Source organism: Eupeodes corollae, chromosome 3 (genome assembly GCF_945859685.1).
Source record: "Eupeodes corollae chromosome 3, idEupCoro1.1, whole genome shotgun sequence".
Classification (NCBI taxonomy): Eukaryota; Metazoa; Arthropoda; class Insecta; order Diptera; family Syrphidae; genus Eupeodes; species Eupeodes corollae.
In genome coordinates this window covers 41,200,752-41,227,980 of record NC_079149.1, presented here as the reverse complement: position 1 = coordinate 41,227,980, position 27,229 = coordinate 41,200,752, and the positions used below count along the sequence as shown (strand labels likewise).

At 30.6% G+C, this 27,229-nt stretch overlaps 1 protein-coding gene across 15 annotated transcripts in view; it reads left to right on the top strand.

Annotated features, from left to right (window-relative positions):
• LOC129952541 (transient receptor potential cation channel trpm) overlaps positions 1-27,229 on the top strand; it is a 329,137-nt gene that overhangs the window by 201,881 nt on the left and 100,027 nt on the right. For all 15 annotated transcript variants that reach the window (XM_056065169.1, XM_056065171.1, XM_056065174.1 and 12 more), the window contains 7 exons: positions 1,401-1,560; positions 1,750-1,886; positions 13,698-13,854; positions 18,350-18,497; positions 25,169-25,355; positions 25,531-25,687; positions 25,805-25,906. In XM_056065169.1, the coding sequence (XP_055921144.1) occupies positions 1,401-1,560; positions 1,750-1,886; positions 13,698-13,854; positions 18,350-18,497; positions 25,169-25,355; positions 25,531-25,687; positions 25,805-25,906 (1,048 nt within the window). The remainder of the gene's footprint in view (positions 1-1,400; positions 1,561-1,749; positions 1,887-13,697; positions 13,855-18,349; positions 18,498-25,168; positions 25,356-25,530; positions 25,688-25,804; positions 25,907-27,229) is intronic.

The window sequence follows — 27,229 nt, the reverse complement described above, 5'->3', positions numbered from 1 at the left end:
AAATCCACACCCAAATATACGCTGTCTTTGTTCTCGGTAGCAGTTGCCGTAGTAGATGTCGCTCCGCTAATTGTTCGGCTGCACATGGTCTGTTAAGGGACCTAATATTCCACGTACATACCCGAAGTTCGTTGTCCTTATTTCGTTTGCGTGGGTTGTCAACAGTGAATCCGTCCGTATCCGAGGCTTGTTGGTGCTTCGAAACTTAAGGTATTCAGTGACGCTATGTACAATTAAGCATTGATTGCTAGTTTTTTTATAAATAATTTTACAACAGATTTAAAAAAAAAATTGTTTTTATGTTATAATATTTTAGTTTGATGAAATATTTTTTGCAAAAAGAAAATTTTTTTCAAATCAATAATTTACTGTTTGCAAATTTGCGTTTTTTGAAACATAATTTGCAAAGATGTAAATAAAATTTAAAAAAATATTGAAATAATATGAACTTTTTACACTTTTAAATAAAATGTTATAATAAATAACATTTTTAACATGGCTACTTATTTATTTAATTTATCTAAAAAAATAAGAAAGTAATTATTTTAATGAGAAAAATCATTTATGAGAAATAAAAAAAAGGATTAAAATTTTTAGTTTATAATGTTCATGTACCTCATGTTAATTATTGAACTTACTCGTAGTAAGTTAAAACTGCAAATTATTGAAAGATCGTATGTCGGTCACTTGAAAGCTTAAAACTTACCGTACAAAATAGTTAGTTAAGGAAAATAAGTTATTTGAAGCAACTCTAACTTAGTTAATCTATTATTTAATGTACTTAATCAAAAACTTAAGAACCTCATTCACTTTATGTTATTAACAAATGAAAAAAAAAAGAAACATAGTTATCTTTTCATAACATCAAATATAACTTTTGTGTTATTTGTTACTTTCGCACATTACCGTAAATTATATCTATTTTACCAAGTCATCATCATTACCTCTAGTACCTATATTACTCCTACTACTGCATTCCAATTTTCTACATATACTCGTACGTAGGAAGTTTTCCTTAATTCCACACCAAAGGAATCTAAGCTATTCCACCCACTGTTGGACATTGTTCCTGCAGCTAACACATAATACAATTGGTCAAGCGAAAGCATGTCACGTAGGTGCTTAGCAACAACGTGACATGACCATAATCATGCAGGACACTTCCTAAAGTATGTATATAGTACTTCAAAAGAAACGATCACACTTTAACAGACACCCACAAAAAGGAAAAAAAAAAGAGAAAATCCCTTAGGTCGTCATTCTCGCAGTTTTAAGTCCTGTTGAGTAGTGGGGAGAGGGATACTGACTACCGACTACTCGACTTGGGTCGGAAGCTGAGATTTTGCAAGGATTAACGTAGCATCACTTTATATCTGTGTAATTTTTCTTTTTCTTTTTAGGCGTCACAAAACAAGTTGGCGACGCATTGCTGCTCGAGGGACAACAACGAACTGGACGGGTTGTTAGCATAGGTATTGCACCCTGGGGCATTGTGGAGAGAAATCACGAGCTTCTGGGACACAACCGTGAGGTCCCTTGTCACAGCATAAGTTCACCAAGGTAAGAATAACTTAAAGCAAATAAATGAATACAAAAATACTTAGAATCTTATTCTTTATCCTGTATGAGACTTGCTACAGTATACTTCCTGTTATCATAACACGAGTCCTTATATATATGAAACCTATTCTATATACAACTTTTTTTCTTCTTTTTCATTATTCTTACCTCGTTATTCGATATATCCAGATCGAGATTGGCTGTTCTGAACAATCGTCATGCATACTTCCTGCTCGTCGATAACGGCACTCAAGCCAAGTACGGTGCGGAGTTGATCCTTCGAAGGAAACTGGAAAAATTCATTTCGAATCTGAAACTTCATCCTTGTAAGTAATTGGGAGTATTTTGTTTTTGTTTTTGTTTTTATTTTTATTTCTTTTTGTTGTTGCTTACTTTTATGTTTAAGTGGGACGAGTTCGTCTATATTCGTCTATATGGTGGCAGAGTAAACCTATCTACTCAAAAGAAAGAGAACATTGGGGAGGGTTTCAAACTTTTTCCAATATATTTTTTTTTTGAAAAGTAATTTTTGATTTTTATTTAAAAGACTACTTTTTTTTGTTTTCTTGAAAATGTCCATTTTATTGGACCATTCAATGGTTATGGAGTGTGAGAGGAGTTCTTTCCTCTTCAAACTTAAGAAGTTTGGTTTCAGCTTGGAAAGATTTTATATAAAGTGAAAACACAAGTACAGTTTTATTTATGAAACTGTTTTTTTTATCTTGACGTGAAAGCATCAAACTGAGAAAAAAACTATATAATCAAGGATAAAAAGTAGAACCTGTACATAAGAGAGTTCATAATAACTCGATGCGATAAGTTATCCTATCCCAAAAAAAAAAAAATCGCTTAAAAAATGGGGTGAAGATGAGAGTTGGCAGAGAATAAATGAATAATAGAGTTACTCGTATAAAATGGGGGTAGTCAGCATATTTGTATCGCTTGGGAGAGCTGAGCTCAGCCAGAAAGAAAAGTTCACAGGTTATAAAATATAAAATGAATGGCTAGCTCTGGTGCATATGCATAAGGTATTTTAAAAATTTTATTTTATACCAACAAATATGAGAACGTAATTTTGGAACTCCATCTAGTTTATTTATTCAAAGTTAGCATGAGTAGAATAAAAAACTTAAAAGAAATGGTGTTTTTAAATATTCGTTTTTAGTACAATTTTGAAGACAAATTTAATTAATATGTGGACTGAAAAAAAATCCCAATAACAAAGACTTTTTTATAAAAATTAGAAAATTGTGTGTAACAGTTTTGATACAAACTAGACATTTTGACACTTTAAAAAATTAACATAATGGAGGTGTTTTATACATAGGGTCCGCCATCTAAGTTTTTTTTTAATTAGTGCTTATTTTGTGAATGGTAAAACTTGGATCATGTCTGATTTGACAAATAATTAGTTTAATCCTTCTGCTGAACGAACATTGTTGTGTATACGCTTGAACAACGTTGGGAACAACGCTTAGAGAAAATTCCGATTTTGACAAAAAAAATCATCTTTTTAGATGAACCTCATTTTGATCTTAAACCTTTTGGACACAGAAAGCAAGGACGCATACATTGAAAAGCCTATACAATAAAAAAAAGCAGAGCAGGGAAGTATTATTGGGCCATTTTTATTCCAAAATGAGAAAGGAGTGGCCGTTACAGTCTATTGCTATTGTTATTGGGCGTTGAACTAGTTTTTGTTCACAAAAGGATAAGGAGGATATTGGAAACATTTTATTTCAACAGTCGAAGCTACACTGGATGTTTTCATAGCATTAGATTTCAAAACAAAGTTATTTTACAGACCCTATAGAAATGAATGTTTAATAATTTTATTCAATGTAAATAAAAATTATTGACAAATTTACACAAACAAAGCAAGAAAAAACTGAAAAAAACAGACAGAAATCCCTTTATACTTACGGTGACCATATTTTCTTAGACAAAATAATGAACAGTTCACAAAAAATAAAAAATTATTGACCAGTTTTCAAGATTTTTTTTTATTTCATTGAGTGATAGTAAATAAATATAATATAATATTAATAGCAAATATAGTATAATTATGTATATTTATAAAATAAACAAAAAAGGAACTTTCATCGATAATAAACAAAGCAAACATAAAAATAGCACAGATTTCCTTCCATTCAACAATTTTTTCTGAAGGAACCTAACTTTTTACAATTGAAAGCTCTTCAAAAACAACAGTGTAATTAATGCAAAATTAATTTGTAATTTTCTTTTCCCGTTTTCTGGACTTTGAAGAGCGTTTTAGCCAATATTTTAAAATATATTTTTTAATTTCATAGTCTCAACTAAATCCAAATTACAGATATTCCTGTAAAAAATTAAATTTGGTCAAAAAATAAGAATTGAATGCACCTAATGTTGGACTGATAATTAACACATAAAAGTTGTGTTTTTAATAACACTATGTTTAGTTTGAATTGGAACATATTCTTACATTTGTTTATAAAGTGAAAAATAAGATTTAATAAAAAAGTAAGAGTTTTCAAACAGCGCAATTTTAAATATTGACAAAAATTTGATTGGTGACCAACTTCAATGCTGTAAACACACGCCCTTAGTTATATACGGTATACCTCAATTCTCTAGAAATATTGAACAAAATCTCTACTATTTTGGAAAAATGTTTCTTGTAGCAATGAGTCCAAATTTAACCGTTCACCAAATCAATGATCAAAACGGGATAGAACAGCATTTCTATTAATCGGTGTCATTTCCTTAAATTAGGTGACGTAGCAGTTCGTTGCATTCGTGACAACATTACCCCCACACAGGAGTGGTTGAGAGTTGTAAGTCACTAGACCCTAGTTTTCAACGGACGGTTGCCCTACCTAATTTTAATATTTTTAACAGTTCGTTAAGAACTAGGACCTTTTAACCATTCCTGTGTGCGAGTAATTTTCTCAGAGATGAAAGGGAAAGGGAAGTAGAGTTTTAAGCCGGATGCGAATGGCTTATTTTAGAAAGCACCTTTAATGACGAGAATCATACTTATTTCAATTCTTCGCAAAAGGCAGTAGTGAGTAGTGGGTTAATTATTGATGTTCATTAATATCTAAAATATTCGATTACAATCCAAACATATCTTTTGTTTAACAGGGAGTTATGTCCTGTTTACTTTTTTTTTATTAAATCACGTTTTCCAACATCCATCAGACATCCATAGCAAGAATATTCTAAAAAAAAGGACCTTAAAAAAGTTTATTACTCACCCACACATTGTGAAGTAAAATAAGTTAATTGAAGGTTCACAACTTTTTTTCAAATTTGTGTATCAAATTAACATAATTGAAATATTTGCTTATTCTTGAAAATCCACTAAATCTAATAATTTACTAGTGATTTTGGTTTATTACACAGAACACTGATTTCGCTTAGGTAAACTAAATATTTGCGTGTGTTCATTAGTTCACAATTATTTAAACTCACGTAACTTTATATTGAAAATCAAAACACCATAAAATAAATATGACAAAATAAGAGTAATTTTATTTGAAATTCTGTTGAATGTTGTTGTATAGTAAGGTTTTATGTTGAATTTGTGAATAGATATATTTCATACATATATAAATTCAAATTATTTTATTTTGCTTCAATTAAGGACACCTGAAATGAAATACGAAGAGTTTTTGTGTATTTTGGTTTTGTATATTCTCAAAAACCCAATTAAAATTTCAAATCAAATTTGAACCATTGTATATCCTGGCAAAAAACAACAACAACAAAAAAACTATCATAAATAAAAAATATTTTATACACAAGAATAAACTCAATTATAATATACAATCAGTTTTAAAAACTTATTACTCAACATATGTACAGATCATAAGTTTTTTGTTTGTTTATTGTTATATTGTTGTCATTGTCCTTTATACACATTTTTTGGTTTGTTTTAAAATCATATTTTAATAATAGGCCTAACAATACAATTTTACTTTTCAACAGAACATACATTCAACTGCAATACATTTAAAGATTCAAATACTCGTAAAAACTAAAAGGACTCTTCACACAAATATAGTTTAAAAAAACAAATACTTTAAGCTACAGCAACGCAATTTAAAAAAATATTGGTTTATGCTTCAGCTAACTAAAGTTTATATGACGCAAAAATTAACAGGTACTAAACATACTGAATAATATTAAAGTGCATTCTTAACTTTCACAAACAAGCGGCGAATGTACGAAATATAAATATTTTATATTTTTCTTATTCATTGCTCTTGATGCTCATCATGAATTGGAAAACTCTTTTTTGAAAACTTGATTTTAGAGAAGTAAGAAAACTTTAAAACTGATGGTTTTGGTCTTGAAAGACCTAAATATTAAAAAACTTAACGAAACACAAAAAATTAAATAATATAATTTTTTGTAATGTTTATAAAGTCTAAGTGTTTCAATACTGACAAAAAATACTGGGCTTAGCTGACCAGAATATTTTCGACTTTTTTTCACAAAATTATTCAATTGTCCGTACGTTTGGGAAGCTTTTTTCCTCGTCTAAGAATCAGTAGAGAAATCGACTTTAAATACATTTTATATAATGTAATAATGCAAAAAAATGCAGGCAAGGCCCTCAAAAAAGAGATGATATTTTTTGCTTACCAAGGAAATTTTAAAAATAGTTAAAATTTTGGTTAACTCAATATATTTCACGAACCGTTAACGTTAGTCACTTGAATTCAAATTAATATTGTGACTTGATATCAAACTACTGCAATTTTGAAACAAAATCAACAAATGATTTTTAATGAATCAAAAAAACTGAAAAAAAAAAGATAATTGTCACCTCGATTATATTATAAGCAAAAACTGTAAAATAGTGCACAAAGTTGGCAAAAAATTAATGCTTGATGTTCGATATCTCGCGAATACCTAAATATTACTTCAAAATTATTTCATTCTATGCTAAATTTTCTTAGAAAAATCGAATCTATATTTTTGTTTACATAAAAAATAAAAACTTTCAAGAAATCCTACTTAAATTGGTAAGAATTGGTTTCGGACTACAAATCTTGTTAAAAAAAAAAACAGATTCTTAAATCAAACTGTTTCATCACATGCAAAATATTGTTATCCATTTTAAGTTTATTTTTTGTGTAAAAAACACGAAAAATTTCAAAACCAAAAACTGATAAGAAAATGGTTTTCAACTCAATTATTAGGAGAACAAACGAAAATATTGACTTCAAATTATTTTATTATTAATTAACTATTATTTAAGTTGGTATGAAATTTTAGTCAAAGTTTAAAGCAGGGCAATCGAAAAACGCGCAGTGGCCTGTTTATGCAAAACTGCTCGAAATATTTTGCAAAATTTTCAGTTCACTGGATTCACAAATATTTAAACCTCGAATAAAATTATTCAATTTTTTTTTATTTGTTTCTTAACTTTGATTGTAAAAACTTGAAAAAAGGCCTTTTGTTTTTGTTTTTACAATATGCTTTGCCATAATTTAGATCGATAGTTAAAAAACAAAATAATTTGTAATTGTTTCATTTAATGTTTTCGGAAACACTTATTTTTGCACACTTTTTCGACTTCAAATTGTATAGAGAAAAAGATTCGACTAGTGGTGCTAAGATCTTAACTGATTCAGAATCCTTATATATTTCTTAACATAAATCCAAAAGATCAACTGATCGAGGGAGATTTGAACTGATTGAAATTCTTTTGAAGTACGATTTTTTTGTTTTGTGTGTGGTGGATTTTATTTAAAAAAGGTAAATAATTTTTGTTGTATGTTTATTACCTAAGATTTTCAAGAGTTTAAGAACTAATTTTTTGAATCGTGTAAGAAAATTTTAAATAATGCATTTGTTTTTAGGTACGATTATATTATGATAAGATTTAAGGATAAGACAGTTTTGGAACATGTTAGTATAAAGGTAGACAGACAGGTAGTTTTATAAGGGTGTCTTTTAGTATAATCAATATAAGGATTAGAAGAGTCTTGAGTGCAAGTACTTACTCTCAGGTATCAAAAGATGAAACATTAAAATATTCTTTTAGAATTTAAACGAGTGTTCGAGCAGTTGATTTTATTTTTCAAACAAAAATTAAAATGCATATTCCGAATTAGGATTTGTTTGAACTTTTTGTCGATTCTAGAATTTGTTATGAGTTTATATCTGCCGTATAAAGTGAATATCAACTACCAGATGCAAATATCTTGGCAATTAAACAGATATTAAAACAATTTTATTACCACCTTGATAGAAAATGGAAAGCAGCCAAAAGACCGAGAAATAACTTTAAAAAGAATGCAGAATGGCTTTCCTTATCTATGAATATCAAATCCAGGATAAACAGAATAAGTGTCAATGAGTGCGCGACATTTAAAAATAAAAAAAAAAAAACAAAAATTAATCAAAGTTACAAAGGAGATATGTACAGAACATCTCCCTAAAGCTTTGATTGTAAGATAGAATAAGGACCATGGAAAGGAGATGAGTGATATAATTCAGGCAATATCTTCTGCAAGTCCAGTTCGTGTCAAAAGAGTCAAGGAAAGCATTCACACCCCGGACACAATCCCATAAAATACAGCAATGAGAACGCATTGTTTATTGATTTTGGACTCTCAAAAGAAAAAAAAAATCTTGCGAACTTGGTTAAGACACCACAACATCGATGTATTTCCACCCTACAATATGATAACAGTTGCGAAAAAGAAGCAGAACGATACTTTCCAGAAATGATGAGTTTATTACACATTTCCCCGGACTTAGATGATAGTTTTCAAGAAATGTATTGTTTATGCATTAATTTGTTTTGTCCTTATTTATTTTTCCGCTGTTTGACTTGTAATATATCACCAAAACACATTATGAACTCTTGAATAATGGAAAATTAAAAAAAATGCTTTAAAGTTTAAGAAAAAGAATACTTTTTCCTACTGTTTCACTCGAAGTGGTTCTTCTTCTTTTTGCTCTACTATTTCAATTTATTCAGATTACTTAAAAAATTGATTATGACGATTGATTATTAAAATACCGTTATGTTTATCACCCTTGATAAAACGTCTTCTTTTAGCACAAATTTCTGAAACACAGTTTTTTTTGAAAGTCACAATTTTTATACGCTTGGAAATTTCGTTCAAAATAAAAGCAATGTCTTTATTCGTTTAGGAGATATGATTTTTGCAACCAAACAAGCCATAACGGGATGCGTATTTATCAGTGTGGGTCGCATTCCAGCCTCTTTTTGTAATTTTGTTTTTAAACCATTTTCCTCAATAATTAGAATTATTTCAATGTATATTCGTACATTTAACTTAATTTTATTTCTTTTCTTATATATTCCTCCAGTTAAAAAAAAATCAATAAATTATTTTGCGGTTACATGTTTCCAAAACTTGATATTTAATTCAATTTCCAAAAGAATTTGTTAAATTTATTTAAATTTTAAGTTTCAATAAATTTTACTGACCTGTGACAACAAATTATCCAATTACCATGAAGCATAGTAGGTAACTGATTGTTCATGAAATTGCTAAATTAAATTTGTTATTGAACCAAAAAAAAAGGTTTAAAAACACGATTTAATTATGAACAACAATAAATAACTATTCACCTCATTATATTGATACTCTTGATACACTAAAAAAAAGTATGGCAATGTTGTCCTGGGGGGTCATTCCGTAAAACGATAATCGTTCGACGATATCGTTTCGACGATAGTCTCACTTCACGTAAGACGATAATCGTCAAAGTGATATCGTCAAAACGATAGCGTTTACACGATAGCTAAGTAGGTATCGTCTGCTATTAATTTCCATTGACAACTAAGGAAATTGAAGCCAAAAATTTCCGGTATAGTTTAGTTTTGTTACAAATGAAAATAAAAATTTAAAAAAATACAATGAATTCGGTTACGCATTTTTGTATATACAAAACATTAGTAATCTCTCTTAATTGTTGTTAAATAAATAAAACACTTGTAGTTTTGGAATTGCAAAAGAGGACTTTATAATGATATTATAAACAATAAATTTGGCAGACGGTTGTCGTTCTACATACATAATGGACATATATACATTCAATATTAAAATTTATTGTAACTATTGAAACTTTGGGGCGCAGGAACATTGGTATATTCGACAGGCAACGATTTTTGTACAAAGCACTAAGCACTAATCCAAATAAGTTTTGGAAACATTAAATATTTTTGAAGCCAAGTTATGTTCCCTGTGGATAAAATGAAGTCTTCACTTCCTTCCCTTTGACCAAATTGGGTTTATTACTGCAGCTGATTTACAAAAATATAAGACATTGAACAAACATTTTCATATTATTGTTTTTTCTTCGGCGGCAATAAATGAAAACACAAAAAGTGACAATAACAACAAACATCACAAAATAATTGGTATGTTTATTAACAATACGTTTTTTGCAAATTTTCAAAATTCCCCATAGAGAAAAACCAAGTTTAATAACATTTTTAAGATATTGAACAAGCATTATCTTTCGTTGAGTTCATTTTGACATTTGAAATATACTCAACGAACTTTTACTGAAAACGATTGAACGAGACGATAGTGATAAAGTTACGTGAACCAAATTATTGACGATATCGTTAATGATAATCATTTTGACGATTATCGTTTCGGAAATTACGGAATGACACCCCTGTTTTGTTGTGATGTTTTGCTGAGGTATAAGATTTCTTCTCATTAAATTTATTTGATACTCCATCAAATTATCAATTTAATGATTGGATTGATCTATCAAAACGTTGCCTTTATGTTGTTCCTTATATGATGATTTGAAAGTTCATTTTTTATCCTTAAAAAGTAGTAGTAAAAAGTTACAAATTTAACAGAATAACCGTTTTTCGTTTGAATTTTGTAATGACAAATGAGGTTCAAAAACTCATTACCTCAAAATTCATAATGATCTTATAAAATGGAACACTACAAGGAAGTACGCTACGGCTAAAACTGTTTGCTTAAAAACTTCAAATATGCTTAATATTCTGGCAGATTCTTTATGATGCTTCTTTCGGAAAAACATCAAAACTACAAATATTCAAAATTTGTTGAAAATTGTCTAATAGCGATCTACAACAATACTTGTAGGTTAGAAAATACAAAATGAAAGATAGTAAGCTGAAAATTGCATTTTTTTTATTGTTTGGAGCCCTAAACCTAATTCAACAACTTTCATAAAACGTCTTTTGTCAGTCTCATTTGTGTTTTAGTGTCTTCTTAGCACACAAAAAAAATTTTATTTATTCTTAATAATTATTATTTTAGATTTTACGTTTGAATATTAGAAAATGCGTTCTTAAATTTCATTGATGTAAGAAAATGTTCCTGGTAAAAACAAAAGTTTTCAAAGTCTTACTCCAAGATGTTATTTAACTTCTAGATAGTTTGAAATGAAGAAATTATGTATATTTCAAAAAATTTTTTGTTGTTCATTTTCGTTTTGTATTCCAAGTTATAAAATGTTAACTTTAAATAAGCTACTTATGTAGCTTGCAAGCTTTATTACTAAAAAATCTAGTTCAAATATTAATTTTCTTACATATTTGTATCGTTATCATACATTCGTTCAAACTATTGTCATTCAACCTCGAAATTCAAATCCTTTAACAAAATAGACGAAACAAAAACACACGAGACGAGAATGATATCAGTTGCACGATACCAAGACGGCTCCCTGAAATTACGCCATAGGAAATTACGCCAAAAAAATAAAATGGAAAAAACGCCAAAAATTCTCCATACAATTTTTTGGCTTTTTTTCCTAGGAAAAAGAACCCAAAGAGTTTGGTGTTAATTCCGGATTATTTGGCTTTTTTTTCCGAAAATTTCTTGGCGTTTTTTCCTTTTAGAATCATGAAAAAAGGCCAAACAATTTTTGTTTGGAAAAAACGCCAAAAATTTGCTTTTGGACTTTTTTTCCAAACAAAAAAGGAACAAACGACCAAAAATAAACTTTTTAGTTTTTTTCCAAATCTTAAAGCAAAAAACGCCACAAAACAAACTTTTTGGCTTTTTTTCCTAATCAAATAAGGATAAAAAGCCAGAAAATTAACCGTTTATTCTTCCAAATCAAAAACAAAAAAGTACATGTTTGTCGAATGTATTCATATGGTATACAAAATTATATAAAGGCAAATAACAGTATTTTACATGTTTTTCACGAATTTTGAAGAGCATATTTTGTTAAATTTTTTAACGTGATCAGTAGTGATTGATAGTTTGTTGTTTCCATACCGTTAGTAGAAGAGCATTTTGATGAAGCGATGGACAAAATGGAAAGTTTTGATTATGAAATTATAAGTGGTAAACAAAAAAATAGCAAACTTTTGTACGTAACAGAACAAAAACAAATACACAAAAAAAAAATGTGTGTATAAAAAAGATGTTCTTTACATTTGTTATATTAACAATTGTGGTGCTAAAATGAAAGTAAAAAGTGATGGATTGTGTGTAAAAGCAAAGAACTTCATTGACCAATGTCCGTGTTGTCGGGAAAATGTGGCAGATGTCCTTCAGGTTTACATTTAATACCTATACAAAAATTGACAAATTGAAATAAACAAAGTTATAAGAAAATGTGTTCTACAAAACAAATGCACAAATACCTATGATACAATCAACGGCGGGGGAGGCAGCGCGTACGCCGTTCGCCGTTGCAGCGCGACGCCGCGCCACGCGGGTTGCACCGCGCCGCTCCATGTTACGTCGTACGTTCAGATTCTTTTATAGACTTTTTGGGCTTTAATTCCAAATTAATTTTGGAAATTAAGCCAGAGAAGGCTCTGTTCATTCTTTAAAGGCTTAATTTCCAATACTAATTGAAAATTACACCAAAAAGTTCTTATTTTTTTGGCGTTTTTTCCATTTTAGTATTTTGGCTCTTTTTCCAAAAGTTTGGCGTAATTTCCACACTTTTTGGCGTATTTTCCTTTTTGTTTTTGGGCGCTTTTTCCTATTTTTTTACGCCAAAATTGTTTGGGCTTTTTTTCCAAAACAGTTTTTGGCGTAATTTTCTATGGCGTAATTTCAGGGAGCCTACCAAGACTATACCGAGATAAAGCTGAAATGCCTCGTTCATGATAAGAACGAGGAGAGACTGTCACAAGTCTTGTGGCCGGCCCTAGACAATATATGAAAATTATTGTTCTAAATCTCATAAACTGATGGCCTATCCGTTTATTTAGTGGAAGGGACTAAAACTGTCCATTTATTTGAAAGCAAAATGAAGGTTATTGAGTCCAGCAGCTATTTTATACATTTTTTAAGTTATGTAAAAAGTCTATCTAGAATTGCTGCTGAATTTGAATTGTAATTCTTATTTTTCTATCGTGGAAAAATAAGAATATGTTAGTGTTTTTAGAATATTTTTAAGTATTTCGTGAAAACATATTAAAATTAAAATCTGTTATTAGAGTGTTAATATATTAGGTAACGAAACAAATCTTTTTATGGCTTGACATTTATGGGTAATTATAAGCACACACTTTTCTTTTATACACTAGAATTTAACTGCACAAAAGAATTGTAAACTCAGCCTGAGGTTATAATTATTATATTTTTAAGACAACTTAAAATACAATAATTGTGTCCTTCGAAATATAGACAGCCCAATATGAAAGATTACAAATATTGAAATATGTTAGGACTTCTAACAGTTAAACACATATCTCATATTTTTGAACAAATTTTCGTTGAGTGTAGACATTTTTAACACACAATAAAGCTCAAACCTATTTAGCTGAAAGAGGACACTCCATACACGAGACAGGACACACGTAGTAGGTACACATGTTCTATCGTTGTTATACTATATTTAAGTGGCTAATTAGAACAAACAGTTGACACCGGACCAACAATTTGTATCCTCATCGTTGTTTTTAATGGTATCGTCCTCATTTTACGCTTCGCATTCCAGTGTAGAAAATATATGGAAAAAAGAACTCGTCCCATACACATCCTGGATTCCTTTAAACCTTCCTACCCGTTCCTAACTTACTATTTCTGTTATTTGACTATAAATGTCTATACTTTCTATATATGTATGTGGAGTGGATATTTGTCGTATATGAGAAGAACAAAATATTTATATACTATATTTAAATTTTTCTCTTACAGTTACACATTCCAGCACACCAGTGGTCTGCCTTGTCATCGAGGGTGGAACGAATACGATACGTGCAGTCCTCGAATACGTGACAGATACACCGCCTGTTCCGGTTGTGGTATGCGATGGATCCGGTCGTGCAGCCGATTTAATAGCTTTCGTGCATAAGTAAGTTCCATGTTGGCTTTTTAACTTCAATTCAACTTGTTTAAGGAATTCGCTTTACTACTCGTATATGTATAGTTTACATAAGCTGATGATGCGGTTATACCAATGAGTATTATAGAGGGTTATTTAAAAAGATGTCATATTCGCCAGGATAGTAAAAGAGGATACCTACATTCCCTTTAAGTGGTTTTGCTATGCGATAGGTACCCGTTTGCTGATGTAAGAAATACTTTAGAAAATAATATGGATAGAAAAGAGAAAGGGAGAGAGAGAGAGAGATAATATAATATTACACGCAAATTTAAGTTCAAGGCCAAAGTTAAATAGCAAGGTCGACAAAGTAATAAAACTGAAAGACGCAGATTTAAAAAAATTATCACAAGAATAGTTAAAGATTATGAGTTCAGCTAGAAGAAGTGAATAAAGGAGAAGTGTTAATTAAATTGGTGTAGAATAATGTAATATCCTTCTTTGTCAATTTCCAAAGCTTAAGAATTCCACTGTACTTCAAAGCACTATTTGTGTTTGTTATTAAGGGACTCATGTCTGAAGGGTTATGGATTTTCCAAAAAAAGGTTTCATTTTGAAGAAAAAAGAGGTTTCAGTAGAATTATTGCAATTGACTAGAAAAATCGTGAATAGCAATGTTGTTTTACCGAAGAGGGAAAACAACAACAAGATCTTACTATTTTACACATTTAGGCTTTTTTCATATAGCCACAAATGTGCAAATAAGTGATGTAAAATAGTGTGAAGAGAATACGGTTTTGTAACCGTAGCCATGGCTGCCATTGGGCTGATTATTTTTCATTGTTAATAGCATATCTTTCATTTTTACTATGAAATAAACATTTAATAAGTTCTCAAATAAAATCTTTTATTAGAAACCCTCTATTTTTTGTTCGTGGTTATATTTAAGTTGAAATAACGTTTTTATTTCTTTTATAAAATAAAACAAGAATTGATTTTTTAAAAAAGTTCTTTTTGTGAATTTCAATATTATTATCAGTCAAAAAAAAACTATTTTAAAGTCAATATCTCTAGTGGAAGTTATTGTAATCGGCCCGATTTGCCGAATTGAAAATTTTGACATTTCTCGGCGTTTCAAGGTCTCTAGAGCCGAAATAAATGATTTTAAGGAAGATGTCGGTGCGTGCGTATATACGTACGTTCGTTCGTCCATACGTTCGTGGCCGTGACGTTTTTTTCATCGTGCATAGCTCAGGAATCAGAAGAGATAGCGACTTAGAAAAAATGCTGTTATGCAAATAATAATGCAGAAAGAGATCTCAAGAAAATTACTTGGTTGTTTTTTTACCATAGCAGTTTAAAAAAAAGGTAAAAATTTAGGTTAACCCTAAATATCTCACGGACCAGGGACGCTAGAGACTTGAATTAAATTTTATACTATAAATTATAACGTGATACCAACCCAGTATATTAAAAAAAAAATCCAATTACGAGCTTTCTTATAAATCAAAAATACTAAAAAAAATGTGTCACCAAATAACGTTTTAAACATCGGGTAAAATGTTGAGAAAAATCAAATTAACAGTTTTTTGTATACAAAAATAAAAAAACCTTAAAAAAAAACATTACTCAAAGTTGATAAGAATATTTCGACTCAAATATCTTTTTTAAAACTTCAGATAATGGCTTCAAACTTTATCTTATAAAAAATATTTTTTTAACTTTCAGTAAAATTTTGAGAAAAATCGAATTGACAGTTTTTTTTACAAAAAACAAAATCTTAAAAGAAAATTTAACAAAAGTTAGTAAAGTTGGTTTTTGACTCAAAAATCTTTTCAAAAATGTAAGGTTATGGCTTCCAATTAAATTTAACTTCTAAGAAATATTGTTTTCAACATTTGGAAACATTTTGTGAAAAATCGAATTGACAGTTTTTCTTACAAAAAATAAAGACCTAAAAACAATTAATAAAAGTTATTAAAAATTGATTTTGGACTGAAATATCTTTTTAAAACTTTGAGGTATTGGCTTAAAACTACTTTTATTTTTTTTTTAAATATTGTTGTCAACATTCAGTAAAATTTTTAGAAAAATCTAATTGACAGTTTTTTTACAAAAATTAAATTAAAATTTACTTTCGACTCAAATAGCTTTTCAAAAATTAAAAAAAGAAATTGTCTTCAAACTTTTTTCATTTCACAGAAAATATTGTTTTCGATATTCAGCTGTTTTTTTTTATTAAAATCAAACAGTCCTTTTTTCATAAAAAAAATAAATTTACAAAAAATAGTACGCAAATTTGGTAAATATTGATGTTCGATTCTTGATATCTCTCAAATTAATTTCATTCGTCCAATTCGTAAAAATTTAAGAAATGCTTTTAAAATTTTTAAACATTTGTTTTCGACTAAAAATTCGTTTAACAAATCTAGATTTTCAAACTAAACTATTTCTTAATATGAAAATTTTTAAAAATAATTCAACTGACAACTTTTTAAACCGAAACGAAAACCTAGAAACTTTTAAGCAAGACAAATCCACGGACGGGTTGAAAAGTTATCAGTGTGGGTCGTATCCCAGCCTCTTTTTCTCTCTTTGATTTCAGCACTGGTGTCATTGTCAGAACTTATAGTGGTGCCTAGGTAGTCCTTAACTACCTCAAAGTTATAGCTGTCCAATGTCCATGGTGATGGTTTGTCCAAGATGTTCGTCGTTCAATTTCCTTTTTTAATGACAGCACATACTTGGTCCTGTCCTTATTAACCAATAAACCAATCTTTTCTGCTTTCGTTGCAGTGCTCAAAAACGCGCCACTGAAAATACACTTCGATCTTCCAATTATGTCAATATCATCGTCGTATCCGAGTAATTGGAAGATTTTGCTTCTATTATTGGCGATTAAGTTTTGAACAATTATTTTCAGAGCGATATTGAAGAAGTCACATGAAAGAGCGTTGCCTTCTCTAAAACCTTTTTTGACATCAAATGCATCGGGAAGATAATTTCTGATCTTTATATAGCAGCGTGCAAATGTTTCGGATGTTAAAGTTCTTTTGTATAGATAGTATCATGCGCAGCCTGCTTCTTTGAAACGTAACAAAACTAAATTCATAGCAAAAAGATTTGCAATGAACATCTGATAACGCTTACGTCTGGATTGGAATTTAATAGTAAAATATAAAATTTGTCTCACAACGTCCTTTTTACACCGTGAAGTAAAAGACGAGTAAAATATAAGGGACTGATCAATACAAATTGTATTAAAGTCGTACAATGATAATATACTCGTATATAGGTTATAACGTAAGGTATGGTCCAAACTAAATATGGTTATAAGTCAGGTCATAACATTTGATATCTGATAATTTGCTTATTCCGAATTATGATGCATCTCGATTAACGGCTGTTTGTATGAAAATTTGAAAAAAACACCAACAAACTTTTTGTTAAGTTTTCATTCTCCTGTCCAGAAAACATTTTTGTTGGCATACGAATTTAAAGTTTAAGCAAAATTGCAAGTTTCGTCAAATTTGTTTACTTAAAATGAATCAAGTAAACAACAGCATTTAGTTATTTTAAAATCCCAAAAAGCATTATAAAAAATAAAACTCATCTGTGGACAAGGTGAGTGAAAACCTACTTAAAGGAGGTTTTTATTCAAAAATTAATTAAATCAGTCATTACTCGAAAAACGTTATGATTCAGCATGAACAAGTTACCAAATTCTCTAAAATTCAACTCAATCATGAGAATAGGTAAATACTTTATTCGACTTCAATCAGTCAACGTAGAAGGATTTTACTTTAAAAAATTCAGTAAGTATTCACATAAATTCAAATTCTCATTCAATTCAAAAAGTCTTAAATTTCTTCGAAATCAATGTTTTTGCAAAGTGTTCACTCGTTCATCATATGAATTAAATTTGTTTCATTTGAAACTTAAGCAAATATTTTGTTTAAGTTTAAAAAACCCGTAAACAAAACCAACTAAATTGGTGAAATTCTCCTTATTTCCACCTACCAGATGCACATTTACTTAAATCCATTGGTAATATCCTCTCCATGTGCTGACCTATTATGAAAACCAGTGGTTACTGTGGTAATTATTGGCTCCCAACTCTGACCTTCGTATATATTTAGCAGAGTGCTCTTTCCCAGTTGTCAACATCATTGTCAACCGAATTGACCATTCCAACCAAATGTCGACTTTAATTATGAATTTCAATATCCTGTTAAGCTTTGCCAGGTTTTCCACTGAAGCTACAAGCTACAAGCACAAGGAATGATATTTCTCTGCCTTCTACCAGAGTGAGTTTTTTGCTAACGACGACGTCGACAACAAGTGTGGTTAGAATAAATTCTTCTGCAAATACCAAAACAAGAAACTCTAACTCAAACCTTAGGAAAACCAACTTTATACAGAGGGAGTTCTGATGTTGCAAACAAATGCTTCAACCTACCTTAACCTACATACCTCTATTATTTAATTTTTACCATCATGTTATCCCTGTTTTTATTTGTTTTAGATACGCATCCGATGGGGATGAACAGCCCGTTCTGGAATCGATGAGAGAGTACTTAATTGGAACAATTCAGAAAACTTTCGAAGTCGGGCAGGAGCAGTCGGAAAAACTTTATCACGAACTTCTGCAATGTACCCGCAACAAAAATCTGGTAAGTAAAAGTTTTATTTTTGGGTTGGTATGGAAGTTGGGTTGGGTTTGAGATTGGAATTGGGATTTTCGAAAAGTGGTGTTGGTTTGTTTGTGTTGTTTAGTGAAATATTTGTCCTACGATACCTAGGAACAGGCAAGCCTGACGCTATAGCTGGACGGCTGGCTGAAATTGAGAGGATTTTTTTGTTGGAAACATTTTTGAATTGATTGGTAGTGGCTGGTTGTTATTTGATTTTTGTGCTCTGCTTTTTTCTTTCATTGTGATATGCTTCGTTGGGGTTTTTTAAAAGATGTCTCTGTTCAGGTGGGTGGGTAAGTTGAAAGGAAAAGCATCTGCCGTTGTACGTATATTTAATATCAGGTGCAATAAAGAGAAAACAGATTTAATGAAACGGAAAAGCTATTTGATCGGCCAGCAGCAGCGGCAGCAGCGAAGAATCAGGATGAATAATAAATATATTAAAAAAAAGAAAAAACGGAAGAAGAACTTAATGCAATTCAAGGACTTCAATCTGGTAAACAAAAATGTTAAAAATTGTCGTCGAAAGCAATTTCTCGTCGATTTCCTTCAAAAAAAAGATAAAAATAAAAATAGGATCCTTTAAAAACCCCAGTCTTGTAATTATTTTATTTTCTCTTCGATTGAATTCTTTATAGAAATTTGCTTCTTCTTGTAAATATATAGTTTCCTTTAAGCTCATGATTTTATGGTGTCTGGTTTATGATGCCGGCCGTAGCCGTATTCTCTATGGCGGATGGGTAAAGTAAAAGTCCTTGAACAATTTAGGGATTTAGTTGGATAATGAGGGTTGTCTTCCATTCCAGTGGACTGCGGCGGCGGACTCTTCACTTGCTCACTCAAGCATAACTTCTTAATGGCTAAATAAATTCAAGGGATATATCTTGAAGGCTTTTTAGGGCTACCTAAATTATACTACACATACTCGTATATACTTAACTGTTACCACACTAATATAGAATAATTGATGACATGAGTGCCAAAAGGCGTCCATAAAGATGTACCCATCACTATTTATATTTATATGGCTGTGTAATGTTTGTTCACTTGATTAGTTTGGGAACTTTCTTCATCTTTTTTATTTTATTTTATTTTATTTTACTGACTGAGTTAACTTTATATCTATACAAAACCAACATCTAACATATTTTGTGATTTATGTGGAAATTTGATGTTAGATGTTATAGAACTTGGTTTTATGTTTGTGGTAAGTGTGTGTATGTTTTTGTGTGTTAAACTTCAAATAAAAAACTGATAGTATAAGCTTTTATGATATATGAGTTTGTTAAGTGGTCGAAAGAACATTCAATTTTTTGTTGCTAAAATTTAAATAATCTTAAAATTGATGGATCTACATACAATAAGTTCTTTAATTAAATTATTGTATCAAGCTGGCATAGATTTTTATCATCAAATTTACAAATCTTTTTTCATGTATTTTATAAGTTTATTTTTTTATTTTATGTGAATAATTTATCATTAGTTATTTAGAACAAAGTTATTTGTTTCAGCTTCTTAAGAGTGAAAATAAAATAAATAAAAATTATGATCCAGAATTCAAAGTCTATATTGAATTTTAAGATAAACAAATTAATACCAACAATTAAGCGGTTAATTTATCTATGTTTCAACTTGTTTTCAATATCACAGGATTTTCCAATAAGATGTTTCATTTTTTAATGGAAAGAAAGTAGTATTCCTTAAGCGAGATAGGTGAATATTTTTATGTTGAACAGCGAATTAAAGTCTCTTTCTAATTAAGTATATGGTATTTACGTTACTAATTTGGGCACCTCTTTGAAATAGAATCCTAAAAAAAATTGGAATCTTGTAAACTTAAAGAAAAAATCAGATGGCTTTCCAGTTAACTTCACTTACAAGAACCTTTAGTTAGATAAAACTATTGATATCTGTAACGCTTTTGCAACATATTTCCATGAGTCATTTGTTAATAACCCTCAAGAAGTTGATGAAGTATATTTTCATAATATTCACTCCTTTTTGCAAACTAGCTGTAGTCACATCCCTGTGCTACAGAGTACGGTCCTTGATCTTTTATCTGCGTTGGTATTCCTCCGATAGTGCTAAAAAAGTGTAGTAATGCTTTAGTTGAACCCCTTACGTTCTTATTTAAACTTTCTCTAAAAACAAGTAAATTTCCCAGTATATGGAAGAAGTAATTTCTAACACCAATTTTTAAGAAAGGTAAGAAGGCGGCTATAACAATCTACGGGCCCATTGCAAAGCTTTCTTGCATTCCTACATTGTTTGAACAAGTTGTTTGTGAAAGTGTAGCATTTTTTAGTAAAAATCTCATCTGCAAACAGCAACACGGTTTTGTGAGAAAAAGATCAACCGTAACGAATCTTCTCACATTCTCAAACATAAGTTCAAACGCTTTAGAACAAGGTTATGAAGTTGACCGTGTATACACTTACTTTTCTAAAGCTTTTGACCAACTTAGTCACGGGGTACATTATTTAAACTTAAAGCTCTTCGTTTTCCACCATTTTTTTTGGCTTGTTTCAATTCATACCTTGAAAACAGATCCTATGAGGTAAAATTTAGAAATTGTCATTCTGAACCTTTAGTTGCTCAGTCTGGTGTTCCTCAGGGAAGCCATCTTGGGCATTATATGTTCATCCTATCTATTAACGATGTATCTTCTTGTCTACGCTCATGTGAAGATCTCATTTTTGCTGATGACGTGAACATTTTTAAGATAATAAAGTCCACCCGTGATTGTACAAGCCGACATTGACAGTTTCACAGTTTGGTGTAGGAAAAATAGCCTTAAAAAACAAATCGGCTGTGTATTTGAATATTGTATATCACAGCAAAAACTCTGTAGCGTCTGCATATTTAAAGATTTAGGTATTAATTTCTGTTCCTACTTAGAATTTAAAGTACAAATTAATTTTATTGTTAATAAAGCAAGTTCTATGCTTGGTTTTATCTAACGCTGGGCAAAGGAGTTCAATGATCCCTATGTTACTCTTTCTTTGTAAAATTGTCATGTTTGTCTCCATCTTGAATATACTTAGCAGGTATGGACTGCCTATTACGGTATTCATAGAAAACGTATTGAATCAATTCAACATAATTTCATTCGCTTTGCCTTTAAGGGTCTTCCTTGGGATGATCCTTATGAACTGCCTCCCCATGAACAGCGTATTCAGCTTCTTCAATTGCACTCTCTCAATCAAAGGCGTGTTAATAATGATTTAATATTTCTTCATCATCTCATTAACTGTGAAATTGATGCACCTTATTTGCTATCTTGTGTACATTTGAATTACCGAGGCAGAACTCATCACCTGCGTACATTTGATTTTTTCATATTGACTTCTATAATTAACTAAGGTAAGAATGAAGCTTTAAGTCGAATGAGCTGTTCATTAAAATCACTGTTTAGAAACCATGAACGCCATAAAAAAATATTTATTGCATTATGATGTAAAGGTGTCCAAAAAATTGTGGTTCATTGGCTTTGGGTCCCCCGATTCCATCCGTAAGTCTATCGATTGCCGTCAAATTTTTAAAATAAGGTTTTGAGCTTATTCGCGTTAAAAGTTTTTTTTCTGTTTATTTTTCGGGCTAAAAACACAGTACTTAATCCCCAAACAAATTTTTTAGTCAAAAATCAAAAAAATCGAACTTTGACGTTTTTGACTGATAATTTTTTCCAAAATTAACTTCTCTTAGCTAAAAAAAAAACTATTGTTACAGAGAGGTACCCTCATAGAACCGTTATTTTGTTTAAAAGCTTTCTCAAGAACTAATCATCAGATTTTAATCATGTTTTATCTGCACAAGCTTTTATAATGTCACAATAATATTTGATGATCCAAATTGACATTGTTGTCATTTTTAATTTTTAGAAAAATTTTACTTTTTTTTGAAAATTCATTTTTTTACGAAATTTAATTTACACATTAAATTAAAAAAAAAAAAACTTTTTAATAGGGACATTTTTAAATCTTAAAATATTGTAAATATTTTTAAACAGACTCTTGGTAGTGTATTTTAAAAAAAACTGTCAATTCGATTTTCTAAGGAAATTACTTAAAGTTTAATTCATTTCATTATTTTTGTTTTTGTCCTGAGGTAAATACAAGTTTTAGATGATAACTAATTTCTTTTTTTTAGAATTGGCAATTGGATTTTTCTAAAAGAATATACCTTAAAATTAACGAAATATTTTTTACAGAATGTAATCATTTTTAAATCAATAGCTTATATTCACCTATTCACGGTTCGTCATCTGACGTGGTAGATTAGCAAAACTGCCAATCTATCCTCTATCAGAACGCATCTATAAAAAACGAGAAAAGCGTACGCAATTGCCTTTGTAAGACTACCAATCAGATCGCTGGTGCATTGTTGTTTTGATGCATTCCTTTGGATATCAGAAACGAGTTTAGACGCAGCATGAATTGTGTCATGACCGGCCTTGAACCCGAACTGTTTATCCGGAATTATTTTGTTGTTCGCAGTCCACTTAGTCAAAGCCCTATTGATGATCATTTCGAAAATTTTGCTGATGCTCGCAAGAAGACTTATCGACCGAAGATTAGACGGATTGGAGTTGTCCTTTCCCTTTTTCGAGAGAAGATAAACCACAGCGGTCTTCCAATGCACTGGATAATATGGATTATGCAGTGCATTGTTGAAGATTGTGGTGTACATGTCAATTGTCTCCATCGGTTAATGTCTTAGTACAACGTTGGGTATACCATCGACACCTGCTGACTTTTTGTTTTTTATTGAATTGAAAATGAGCTGAAGCTCAACCTTCGTCACTAACAAGGGACTTGGTCCCGTTTGCTCGACGATTATGGCTATTGCCAAGGAATCGTCAATGACCGCATGGAACCGCGGTTCTCAGATCGCCATTGTGTCATATCATTTCGAAGGTAAAAGTGATTGAGTAGGGCTCTGTTTTCCAGGTCGTGGTTGGGGCGAATGCTAGCATTTACCTTGTACACTTGCTGGAAAGCAGCTCCCACCACCTCCACTTTTTTCTTCGGATCTTCAATTATATGAAAGTCATCGTCAAAGATTACTTCCTCTGGATCCATTTGCGCTGTCCTGAGTACGTCCCTGTTCTCTTCAATTCTTTGGATTTTCAGACACGGAAGGTCACAGTCCAATTCACTAACCATCTGGACACGGGTACCACAAGTTACTCTGGTATTAAATGAGTCTGTTTAAGAATAATGTCTGTAGTTTAAGGTTAGAAAATTAATTTTCAAAATGCGTTTATTATCAAAAAAGGTTTGCTTTCTCAAAAAAAAAAATTGATTTAAAAACAAAAAATGTAAAATCATTAAACTGAACTTTTTAAAGTTAATTTATTTTATTATTATTATTTTATTTCATATTTGATTTTCGTTTAAAATATTGGTCCGTTTTCCAGATATCGAATTTTGAAAAAAAAATCAAAATCTTTTTAAAAAACAAGTTTTCGAAATATTTGAACTATTAAAAGTTTAAGATAATATAAGAGCTTGTTCAGAAGAAGAAATGATTAAAATCGGTTCATGATTTCCTGACAAAATTCAAAACAAATTTTTAAAAATCTGTCAATTCGTTTTTAACCAGACTCTTTGTGTGGTCACAACTGTTATTTTTGATACTAAAAACAAGGGAAAAACCACTAACGCGATTCTGATTCCAAATTTTAACTTAATCGACAAAATGGTTTAGGTTGTAAAAACGAAGACAGACAGGCGGGCAGAATTGCAAGACCCAATTTTTGTTTACTTCTATACCATCGTATTGTATTATATTTTGTACGAATGTAAGAACTTGGTACATAGTTCTTAAAGGCCACAGGTCAAAAGGTGTCCCGAACATTAAAACGTACAAACGTACACAGAAATCTCTCTAAAAACCTTTAATTAAGATTCTATAAAATACTTTAAGATTCGACATATTGCATTAAGTTATAAAAGAGAGTTCTACAAAAAGTTAAAAAAGTCTAAAGTTGTTAAATCAGGAAATCGCTGTGTCCTTTGGATCAACTTTTCGAGAAATAAGTCGGTACCGACATTTTTCTGGCAAAATTACTATTTTATTTTTATTTTAGAAAAAATAATTTCCGATCATGACTAACGATATTGAACTGGACTTTAAAAGCCTTAAAACCTAACCTTGTATACAAAATACGCTGTTTTGTCGTTTGTTTCAAGAAACTTCGGTTTTCTTCAACACTTCAGGCAACAAAAGCAATTTTTGTATACAGTTTCCATTTTTCACATTACGGACTTGTCGCAATGGAATTTTTGTTCCAATTTCAATATTGCTTTTTGTCGGTCGAGAAGTAGCTTCATTGCTTATCGCATGAATAAATTTCAGCTTTTCAGAATCAATTAAAGGAAAACATACTTTTTTGTTCTCGTATTTTCTAACTTTTACTGACATATCAATTTGACTTATGATATATATATATATATGATATAATATGACTTCGTATCAATTTCAACCACTTTTCCTCTCTGACACATTTTTGCTAGAAATAAAATTAAATCCACAATCATAATAAACACAAGGATTCACAAACCTATACCAGTATCTACTGAGCTACCTTGAACAAAATCACAATGTTAAATACCACTTAAAACAATAATATTGATATTCAATTTCAGATAACTGTTTTTCGAATACAAGAAAAACCCGAAGGCGAAGCCCAAGAATTGGATCAAACTATTCTTACAGCCCTCTTTAAATCGCAACATCTCAGCCCACCCGAACAATTAAGTTTAGCCTTGACGTGGAATCGAGTCGATATAGCACGTAGTGAGATCTTTGTCTATGGTCAAGAGTGGCCAATCGGTAAGGCTATCTATAAGTTTTCTTTATTCGGGCGCCATCATATTAACCGTAGCTATTCAAGATATTTTTCACTTTGCTTTTTGGTATATTCTTTTCATTTGAATTTCTTTCTGTTTTTTATTATTTTTGTTTTTGTATATTTCTCTTCATCGTATCCTTTGGGTTGTGAACACAGGTGCTCTTGATGAGGCTATGATGCAGGCACTCGAACATGACCGAATCGACTTCGTTAAATTGCTCCTGGAGAATGGTGTTTCTATGAAAAAATTCTTGACAATACCTCGCTTGGAAGAGTTGTATAACACAAAGCATGGTCCTGCAAACACGTTGGGGTATGTTACGTATCCTGTATTCTCTTTTTCATGTCCTGCTGAAGAACACTGCACAGCAAATAAAAAAGCGTGTTTTTTATTCTCTCTAATTTTTTTCTTCTACTTCGTCTACATCAGGTACATTCTGAGGGATGTGAGGCCGCATATACCAAAAGGATACGTTTACACGTTGCATGATATAGGATTAGTAATCAACAAACTTATGGGTGGTGCATACAGGTAAGTCGTAATGTGCAACTCCTCGAGAAGTGAAGTTAATTTATCATCCCCTACCCCTTCTGTGCTCATATTAATTATTCGCTATTTGTCCTCTTAAATTGGTAAAGAATCCAATCAATCAAGTGCTTTGAATGAGTCGTTGAATGAGATTAAAAACAAATCAATTCTATTACGATACGATTGCGAATACGAGTACGAGAAGGTAGAAGAAGCCATTAAGGGAATCAAAATTCAAGCTTAAGTACACTCGAGATGAAAATATTTATTACATCACAGATTTTGTTCATGACGACGATTATCTGCCACGAACAGAACCAATTTAGCAGATTAAGCAGATTTATAGCAACTTAAACACATTAAATTCAGTCACTGACAATCCTGTTGACTTGCACAACAATTTGTAAATGGTTTTACTTTTTTCGTTGAGTTTAAATAAGCGCGTATAATACGCGAAACGTAGTCGTGAGTCTACACACTCACCCTTAGCTTATGTCAAAGAACCGACAAAAAAATGATTGATTGGATTTTTATTTTTCTTGATTTTTCTCGGAATTATGGCAAACAATAGAAAAAAACACACTTTATTTATTCAGCTATAGCGCCGCATCGTTCTTTTTTCTTGTTTTTAGGGATGTTTGTTTTGTTTGTTCTGTTTTCAGGTTTGAAGCTTAAAGTTGGTGGTGATTTAAATCGATTGGGGAATATTTATGAGGGGGTATGCCTTCGCTTAAAATCAGTTTTGTCAACTAAGATAACAAGTTCAAAGGAAAGAAACAAAATTATGATTTATCTTTGAGTTTTAAACTTTTGTTAGGTATTTTTCTGGGAGGTGGACAAAATTTGTCAGTTCCACCTTCGTCGTCGTCCTCGCGTTCATAAAACTTACAAAATTTAATTAACTTTAATATTGATGCTTATTTAAATATGGGTGCCCAATATATAATCAATAATCGGCTTTTGTGAAGATTTTTTAGCACACAGGTTTCCTACTTTTTACGTATAAGTCAGAATTTTAAGCATCTACAAAAAAGCTTAGTGGTTTCTTCCGGGATTTTCTTTGGTTCATATATTTGTTGATACAATTTCCAATACTGCTTTGTTTTTCATTAAGTTTTATAATTTAAAATTAAGACAATGGTCGATAAGTTTTTGTAACTGTCATCCAAATTTTTTTATTTTTTTGAAGCTGGTCCTATTTTAAATCCGACTTTAAAATCAATATCCTCCACTTTTTTTGAGAAGAAATTCATTACTTAAAATATTTGTTTTCTGTAAAATATCGCAGTGAATTTCTAAATCATACATAAACCTTAAAGAATCGGT